The following is a 9,930-nucleotide window of genomic DNA, read 5'->3' as shown; positions in this document are numbered from 1 at the left end:
GTAAAAGTGTTGCCCACTTGCGAGCAGCTAGTGCATGCAGTCGATAAATATTCTATCGACTATCGACAATGTTAGTCGCACTTGTGGAATAATGGCCGAACTTGTTTTATTTGAAACATCAACAGACTATAATTCGTCTTAACTGCTGGCAACAGGTTCATTTGAATTGTCAATTTTTGTAAGTTCATACATGTACATACAAAGAATTTAGAAATATGTCTATTTAAAAATACAAAAAGATACGACCCCCTCCTACGTACACTATCGTATGTCGAAATTGCCAAGTTTACAGGCTTGTTCTGTGTTTACTATGTGAGTAACTAACTTTGCCGAATAAAACTGCGAAATGCTAAAATCACGTGTCATACGTATACGTAGGAGGAGTCGAATATATTTTAAAGATTTCATTTTAATTCAACACAGATAATCAAATATGCCTGTTCTTATTAAAATGTATATGAATAAAAATTTGTTTCGATACCAGCAGGCCAACTGTTAAAATGAGAATAAAGAAGGCAATAACGCAATTAATAATCTTTAGAACGTTGTAACATTCACAATTCAGACACATTTGGCAAAAATTTTTCTTCTTTCACACAATCTATCGATAAAACTATCGACAACAACCACAACACTATTTAAAATTTTATGAAAACTGGCAACCCTGCAAATATCATTTTACTCCTTTTTCACACACAACGAAAATTGTTAAAATAGTTTAAATAATACATTGCTTATGTAGTAGGTTGATTGTTCCATGTAAAAGGTTCTAAGCGTATATCTTCAGGTAATAGTTGGTTCAGTTCCTCGAAATCTTGTAATGTCTGTAACAAAGAAAAGCATACGTCACCTTGGTTCAATAACTTTTGTACACCCATCTGAAAATAATGGATGGAACTGCTGAAGGTCCTATAATCAATCTAATTACCATAATTAACAGACTCGAAAAAAAGGAGGATCTCAAGTTATTTTTTTTTTAATGTACATATGTTACGTGATAAGGCAGACGTTTGTGAACCAATTTTGATGATTCTTTTTTTTTTGTTGTGTAAACAGGGTACCTCAGTATTAGTCCCTTTTAAATTTGAAGAAAATACTCCACCTCTAAGGGTGGCAAACTAGGGGATGAATTCAGTTTGTCACACTTTCCGGTAACCGACTTCAATAAAACTTGGCAAATAGATGTAATTCCACGAATTTTTCAGGTCGATTTTTTTTCGAGTTAGTACTCTCTGTACTGAGATGATAAAAAGCTAAAAAATTCCATTAAAGTTCTATGTACAGACATAGAACTATATGAGTTTCAAAAAAGGAATGTCGTATTTTTTGCTACAGTAATCAAAATATCAATTAGGACGCTACTCAAATGCTATACTGCTTTCCTGGTTGGTTAAATTTTCTTATAATAAAATATTGTTTAATAAAATAGCTTTTAAATTTTTATTGAATTGATATCATTGACTTACAATTATATGGACGTCGGGTCCGCGCTAAAAAGTGTCCGAACTTATAGGGCGTTAAAATCGTATACAGAGCGTCATTCACGCTTTAGTCTTCGTTTGTTCGACTGATAGCGAAGCAAGCAAAATTAGACAGTACTGCGATGACATTACAATTTAAATTCAACGTTTTAGCTTTTTCATATTCCTTTACATGCCACTACGTTTAAATAGGTTGACTTGGGACATTTTTTTCGTGGTTTTTGTATTAGACCCGTCGTCCATATATTTGTAAGTCAATGATTGATATTCAATTATTTTTATGTGAAATTACTCCACTAGTTTGTTATAATTATTAATACAAAGATCGAATACTCAGAAAAAAATCCTTCAATCCGGCCGGATTCGAACCGACGTCTTCTAGCAAACCGTACCAGACCCTATACCAACTAAGCCACGCACGGAACGAACCAGCGGACCTCACGAATTCTTCTATGTGCTTGCGTCGTATCTTTGTATTTGGTTTTTCAACGACTTTTCAGCCGTAGCGCCATCTATGAGAAATCTATGATATTTCGTCACCCACTTAGATACCTTTACAGCTACCAGCCCCGGCTATGTGTGTATGTATGGTATGCTAGAAGACGTCGGTTCAAATCCAGCCGGATCGTAGAAACTTTTTCTGAGTGTTCGATCTCTGTATTAATAATTAAAATATTTTTTTCTTATACTAATAATTATAATATATAATAAATTGGCCTAAACGTCTTGCAACCGGTTTTGTTTTCTGGCGATTGTTTGGCTTTCGTCTAAATATATGAAGAGGCTGTATTGTGGAGCCTATGCCTACCCTAATAAATGGGTTATAATTTATTTAATAAAGCGTTTGTTGTCATGGATTGATAAAAAATATGCATTAAATATTGATTCGGTTTTATAATTTTATTTACTCGTAGAAAAAGTATTATATGCAATCTTTACATAATTAGGTCTTAAAATCTCGTACCTATTACTTAGGCCACTTAAAAAAGCTTCGTGGCCTAAATACGTTACTCGACTTTAAGAACTCTTATTATGCCACGATTGTATAAAATATTATTTAGCGTCGTACCTGATTTAGTAACGAATTGCATCGACTGAGTTGGTGTGCGACTTCGTGCACTCTGGCGAGCCGCTCGGCGTGCCGCGCGTTCGCTCGTTGCTTCTCAACCATTATTGAGTAGAGACGGTTGATTTCCACGTCTGCCTGTTGCGAAATAAAATATCTTGATTCATTTTTCTACAAAGATATAACCATACGATTGTTATCGAAAGTTGTGTTAGGGTTGAATACCATTTATCAGCGCGTAACTGCGCCCTTTTTAATAACAGTGCTGAAGCACGTATGCTCAGGCGCAGAATGTCCACTTCGCAAAAGTGTTCCTTTCACATTGCTATTGCTGCGAAGAGAGGGATGGGAGGTCCTCGTAGGACTTAAATAGACATATCGCTGCTTTTCAAGAATAGTAGCCCAATAAAAAATCTATTCTTTCTTTACTTACACTGAGCTTTATTAAGAAAATGCTCAATTTCACTGTGACTGGGATTCCAAGCTTTTCATTGGTTAGAATGTCACATGACAACATTGGAATAAGTATGAATATAAAGATCGAACATACAGAAAAAATTTTCGTCGACACAGTGGGACTGAACCTACGACCATGTTGCACCGTAGCATTGCTCTAACCAACTGAGCCACGGGTCCAGTCGTCGAAATTCTCCTATGTGTTTTTGTTATGATCTTTGTACCGACTTTTGCGGCATTCGTCTCCGCTGGTGACATCAAGTGAGAGAACTTTCTCACCGCAGCTGATTTAGATCTTTGTATTCGTAATAATAACAAAACTAGTGGACTTAAATTTGTATTGAATTGATATTCAATTGTTTTTTGTGAAATTACTCCACTAGTTTATTATACTTATTAATATAAAGATCGATAATCTACTTAGTAAAAATTCTTCGATGACGAAAATACTTTCATATATTTCTCAGAGATGGCGCTACGACTAAAAAGTCTTTGAAAACCAAATACGAGGTGAGGTCCGCTGGTTCGTTCTGTGGCTTAGTTGGCATAGCATCTAGCACGGTTTGCTAGGAGACGTCGTTTCGAATCCGGCCGGATCGAAGGAATTTTTTCTAAATGTTCAATCGTTGTATTAATAATTATAAAAAACTAGTGCAGTTATTTCACAAAAAAGTCGATAAAATACATTTCATCGAAAAGCATACTATGCCAAAATTGTTTTCACACAAAAAAACCTAATGGTTCCCAAGACAGTTTCCTTGTATCTTCTATGGTTTCGGATTTCCCCGTACTGTCCAATTAAAAAAAAGCACTGTATATGACATACGTGTATATTTTGTAACCTCGTATTTTAGGCTGCCTTTCCATCAGAGATGTGCGACGTAGCGAGGCGGTGTACGAGGAAAAAATCCACCAATAGGATTACTTCATTTTAGTTTTCCGGTGGAAAAGGGTTAGCGGAGCTAAGTGTTTGTAAGTGTGCGAAGGATGCGGGCGAGGAATGTGTGCAAAACTGTAGCTACAGAAAGTAGCCCCCCACCACGCCGTACCCCGCCCGTGCATAACTGAAAAGAGTCCGTAACGCATCCTCTCACCGCCTACCTGGCACATCTCTGATGGAAAAACAGCCTAGATCTTTGATAAAGCTGCGTCGGCAGCCATCACCTGCGACTAATTCTGAATCTTACCAACCTTTTAAAAAGCCTACGTCCTACCTCCTTGACTCTGGCTGCGAGGTTGATCTCGTCTGCGGCGAGCGGCTGCGCACACGCCGCCAGGTGCGCCTGCAGTCGCGTCGTTAGGCGCACCCACGGACGGTAGTCCAGCCCTGGCGAATTAAACTCATGGCTAAGTAGGATCAAATATCACTTTGACTGTCCTCATGCAACTAATGTGGGGCTACACAGGTGTCATCCATGAGTCTGTGACCACAAAAGAGGCCATCATGGGACATCTCTAGTGACACTACAAATGAGGTACCTGGAGAATTGGACCAGAACGGTAAAATTTGCCGTGAATATTAAGGGGTTGTTGTAAGACCAGACGCATTCAATCGATTTGGAAGTAGACTTATATAGTAGCTAGAACTCTTGCTACTATAAAGAGCTCTCATGCCAAAAAAGTTTTGACGTTGGCTCCGCGCAAATTTGTGAAACAAATATATGCCTGAAGTTCGCGTGATATGCGACAGGAGATGTTGAATTTTGCGCATTAAAAGTACCAAATTCGTTTTAGCGGAATAACTCTAAAACTAAAGGGATTAAAAAAAATCCGTAGTGACAGTTGTCGATCATGCATAAATATAATTAATTATCTAATTTTTGTCCTAATAACCTGCAGCATTTCGAGGATAAATCGAAGAAATGTGAAAATTAGAGGTCATTTCGTGATTTTTATCTATCGAGGAAACTTTATTGTTTTATGTTTCTGATTAATGTCTATGCTTGAATATATCGTGTAGTTACTCATACAATATTTTATTTTTAACTTTAAAGTGGATATACCCCTCTAAAATCAAATCGAAGATTAGGAATTTTTCCTCTGCTCCCTTTTAAGGAGTAAATGTTATCAAAAAAATTGAAATAGTTTTATAACTTAACAGGAATTTATCTCGTACTAATACGGTTTATTTTGTAGGTAGGTATTTTTTTACAATAGAAATTAAAGGCATTTCAAAAATGTACATCGTGTTCTATTTAGTGCAGTTGATATGAAAAAATCGCTAGTATCATTGACTTACAATTATATGGACGTCGGGTTCGCGCTAAAAAGTGTCCGCACTTGTAAGGCGCTAAAATCGTATACAGAGCGCCAAACTCCGCTTTAGTCTTCATTTGTTCTACGGACAGCGCGATACTGCGATGACATTACAATTTAAATTTCGAATAGGTTGACTTGGGACATTTTTTTCGTGGTTTTTGTATTAGACCCGTCGTCTATTTATTTGTAAGTCAATGGCTGGTATATATAAAGTACTTATGGAATACAGCAGCTTTTTTGTGAAATTTCGAGGTAAGTTTGTGTTTTTTTTTTTCTATCGTGACAATCTTTAGAAATCGTGTTTTCACACTGTATAGTAATCAGAGTATATACTCAATTTTAGTATACATATTTTCTAGATTAATTGAACACTTTCACTGCTATGCGGAACCAACCGAAGCCATTTGAAGTTTTGTAGCTGCCATCGGTTAGTTGTCAATACTCAATACTCAATATATTTATTTCATTCGTTTTATTTTATTTATTTAATAGTTTATTGCACAGAAACAATACAACAAGTCACAAAGAATACAAGCGAAATTAAAAACAAAAGGTTCTGCTTATTTCTAATAGAAATTTCTTCCTGCAGACCTAAATACAGGACACTATAACTAAAAGAACGGGCATATGTGCACAACAAAACAAGAAAAAAAAAATGTAAAAATATTAAATTGTTATAAATTATATAAATACTTAGATAAATACATATTTTATAATATAATACCTAAGATATGGAGGGAATAGTAGATAAATAATGCTCTTTAACTCTCACTTTAAAAGTAGGTAACGATTTACTTTCGTGAACAGTAATAAGAAGTGCATTCCAAAGTTTATTGCATTCATATGGTACACATGTCTTAAATTTAAAATAATGCTACATGAGCCCTTTATTAGGGATAACAATAACAGCAGAGGTAGGCCGAGGTTTCAATTATTAATTAAAATTGTTATTTATCAAATAATAATATTAAAAAAAATGTCATATAATAATAAAGAAATACGTCATATTATGAGTAGAATTATGTCACTTGAAAGTTTGAATTTAATTAGATTATAGTAGCATAACTTTATAGTATATAATTAACATTGCGCTTCGACGCATTCAACTGACTTGGAAGTAAACCTGTACAGTTGCTAGAACTCTTTCTTAGTTTATATTTTTAACTTGCTACACATTAAAACTTAAACTGAATTTAAACCAAAATTTCAGATTTAAAAAAAGCAGTCGTGAAAACCTAAGGCTAAACGCACACTGGCGCAGAGTACATGTATATGCAAATATGGAAACAAGCGACGACGCGCGTCGCCAAACGTTGTAGTTGAATAATCTCAGTACAGACTGAACTTGAATTCGCCACTATACAGGACTTGACACTGGAGATAATAAAAATCGGTTCTCACTACTCAAAGTACATTGAGAGAAAAACGTCTTGAATTGGAGAATAGCAAAATCAACCATTAAAATAATTGCTCCTTAAGTAAAATTTAGGCGCTATTCATAAAAATGAAACTTCATGCGTGAACCACCCTTAGAGGTGGATGATTTTCTTCAAAATGAAATGGGACCACTATGGAATTCCCCCCTTTCCAACAAAAAAAGAATCATGAAAATCGGTTCACAAATACCGGAGTTATCGCGTAACATACATACAAAAAAAAACATACAGTCGAATTGAGAACCTCCCCCGTTTTTGAAGTCGGTCGCTTCGAATCTGCGTCAGTGTTGAGTTGAGCGTAAAACAAGCTCCCCTGAAGAATTTTTCGAAAGTGCTTTAGCCCTTTCTACAAAATATCCTCGTTAAGATCTACGATTCTGACAAACCACTTTGACTCCATCTCCATCATCTCCATCACATAGACACTTAATTTAATCTCGTCAATCTGGTCTCCAAGATCTTATCAATTTCAACTAAAACATTTACCTTCTAAAACTTCAGGATCTCGAGCACCAGGTAAACCTAAAGTTCCTCTCATGATGGGCAGAAATGTTGGTATTTCCTGTAACAAGAATTTTTTTGCCCTTCAAAACCGGAACACAGTAATGCTGATATTACTGTTTGGCGGCAGAAATAGGTAAGGTGGCAGTACTTCCCTGGACGAACTCTTTCACAAGGAGCTCTACTGCTACAAAAACATCTAAATATTCAAGCGTGCACCAATATTTATAAACCGCGACGCAAAAAGATGACAGTTATAAGTTTGCAAGTCTTATTTCTGTGTATCTGTATGTCAATTTGTGGCATCGTAGCTCCCAAACGAATGGCTGGAAAGGCTATTTTAATCGAGATGGTTCTAAGCTATGTTTGATGAACATCTGTGCACCTAAAGATCATCAGCTCTTTTTCCCATTGAAACCTATCTCAGCCCTAAGATGTACGTACAATTTTAGTCTCTGGTGGATACATTCGCCTGTCCAAAACAGCTGCAGTGTCACTCAAAGTTTTAAATCGCAAAGGAAACATAAACTTGAAAAGTCTATGCTTTGTAGTTTTACCAGCACCCACACCCTTCAAGACTGGAATGCAGTAATGTTCATATTACTGCTTGGCAACAGAAATAGGTATACATGTAGGCAGGTAGGCGACTGGGGCCAATACCTGTAGTCTTCTGATGTCCTCATCCAGCTGTGAGTCTGTAGCAGGTTTTACAACCACTATATCTCTAGTCCGTTTATTTTTTCTTGCTTGAAGGGATAGCTGTCTACGTTGCAATACTGATTTTTTGTCCGTGGACCTTTGAGTCTTTGCTGATGTCTTTGGTGAATCTGTGGAAACGGAAATTAACTTCGCTTTCATCACAATTGCTCGTAAACATTGTAAAGTCGACCGTAATGTCCTAAATTATGCCCACGGGCTTTTTCAATACATTATCGCCCTATGTAGTTTTACATCAAGATTAAGCAAAAACTTTTAATGTTCGAACAATCTGAACGTATCTTACGCATAAACTTCAAGTACAAAAAAAAAGCAAATATATTTTATTAAATTTATTTTGTGAATTCAAACTCTGCAGTAAATAAAAAAAGAAAATGAAACTATTTTTCCGGATTTAAATCGCGTATATTTGTTTTTTCAAACAAACCGACGTTTCGGGCCCTTTACAGGTCCCATGGTCACGGTTGACTGAGGTGGTACAGTCTTCAACCAGTTATGTCTAATATTAATGCAAACTACCCTATTTTTTCACTATAGTTGGACAAACAAAGCGAAGTATTCGTACCCGCGTCAAAGAACATATAGCTGATGTCAAACACCGTCGCGTAAACAAGTCTGCAGTCAGCGAGCATGTCATGGATAAACCTACACATTCAATGAAGTTTGACAAACCCCAGGTCCTTGCAAAAAAAGTCCGTTATCTACCCAGGATGCTGCGAGAGGCCATTGAAATTAAAAAACATCCTAATTTCAACAGGGAAGATGGTTTCTCCGTACCACCAGTTTGGGATCCAGTATTTCCTCTAATGAAAAATCCCAAACAGACACAAGACTGCAGTATTAATTAATATGTTTTAGTTTATTCTAATTTCTATTAATAATTAATAATAAATGAAACTTAATAAAAATTCATTCAATAAAATAATTTGTAAAATTTAATGTAGCGTAAATTGGAATGTTTTCTTTGTAAAATTAGAAATAAGGTATTTAATTAATAACTATTGTAACTATAGTGAAAAAATAGGGTGGTTTGATATTAGACATAACTGGTTGAAGACTGTACCACCTCAGTCAACCGTGACCATAGGACCTGTAAAGGGCCCGAATCGTCGGTTTGTTTGAAAAAACAAATATACGCGATTTAAATCCGGAAAAATAGTTTCATTTTTAAAAAAAGAAAATTTTAGATTTTGGAAATTATTCATTTTTCATGTAATGTATTGTGGCTGCATGCGTCTGTACCTTATAAAACACTTTAGCTCGAGTTGTATTATCTAAATAAGTAAGTAAATGTTATGTTGTGAAGTTGTATTTATTCATAGAAAAAATAAACTATCGTTGTATCCATTTCCTCGCAAATGATTGTATGTAGCGCGGGCGGTAAATATTACAAACCTCTCATCAAACTCTCCTTAGTAATTTTTTATTTACAGCCCTTAATAAAAGCACCAACGACAGCTGAGTATGTTGCATTATAAGGGATGTCAATGTCGGTTACAAAAAGTAAATATTGTTATAATTTCTAACTTAGCTTGTTTCTATTAACAACATCACAGTACACACCTCCTATAGGTCTATCTACAGTGTAAGATATATATGGCAGTTCAGAGTCTGAACAAACACTGGTCCCTGGTGAATTGTTTCCACTGGCCGTGGGATCACTACTGCGGCAGGTTTCTGTTACAAAAATATTAAACATATTAAACTCAAATTACTAATCATCGAGTATATAACGAGAAATAGAGACGAAATAAAATTTCTGGTAACTCATTGGTGACACATCACTTATAAATATCAAGTCTCGTTTGCATTGAAATAAAGACAACAACAACTGACCAGTGCGTACGTCTCCATATATTCCAAAAATATACTGTATTTATTGTAATAAAGATAATCACTCTAACAATGGCGTGCTGTTCTTTTCGGAGGTGTGGGAAAAACAGCAAAACATCTAATTACAAAACGGAATCAAATTTCATCGGTAATTAAATATGTAATTTTCATTGACTTACAA

General features: G+C 35.6%; 1 protein-coding gene across 1 annotated transcript; it reads right to left on the bottom strand.

Moving 5' to 3' along the window:
• Window positions 1-605: 605 nt before the first annotated feature.
• On the bottom strand, window positions 606-9,615 carry LOC113232169 (BLOC-1-related complex subunit 5). Its single transcript, XM_026466807.1, has 6 exons — window positions 9,480-9,615; window positions 7,860-8,026; window positions 7,185-7,260; window positions 4,218-4,330; window positions 2,551-2,685; window positions 606-824 (listed from the first exon to the last, which is right to left on the bottom strand). Exons 1-6 carry the CDS (start codon window positions 9,613-9,615, stop codon window positions 735-737), a joined length of 717 nt encoding a protein of 238 aa, XP_026322592.1. The 3' UTR covers window positions 606-734.
• Window positions 9,616-9,930: the final 315 nt, after the last annotated feature.

The sequence above is a fragment of the Hyposmocoma kahamanoa genome, unplaced genomic scaffold, assembly GCF_003589595.1.
Source record: "Hyposmocoma kahamanoa isolate Upper Pololo Valley unplaced genomic scaffold, ASM358959v1 67, whole genome shotgun sequence".
NCBI lineage: Eukaryota > Metazoa > Arthropoda > Insecta > Lepidoptera > Cosmopterigidae > Hyposmocoma > Hyposmocoma kahamanoa.
This window is presented reverse-complemented; position numbering and strand designations above follow the sequence as displayed.

Excerpts from the sequence above, each read along its gene's own strand:
- LOC113232169 (XM_026466807.1), bottom strand. The coding sequence starts at position 9,615 with ATGTTTAATATTTTTGTAACAGAAACCTGCCGCAGTAGTGATCCCACG. Across the intron at positions 8,027-9,479 it reads TGTAGATAGACCTATAGGAG|ATTCACCAAAGACATCAGCA; the intron begins GTGTGTACTGTG and ends CCGTTTCCACAG. Across the intron at positions 825-2,550 it reads GCAATTCGTTACTAAATCAG|ACATTACAAGATTTCGAGGA; the intron begins GTACGACGCTAA and ends TCTTTGTTACAG.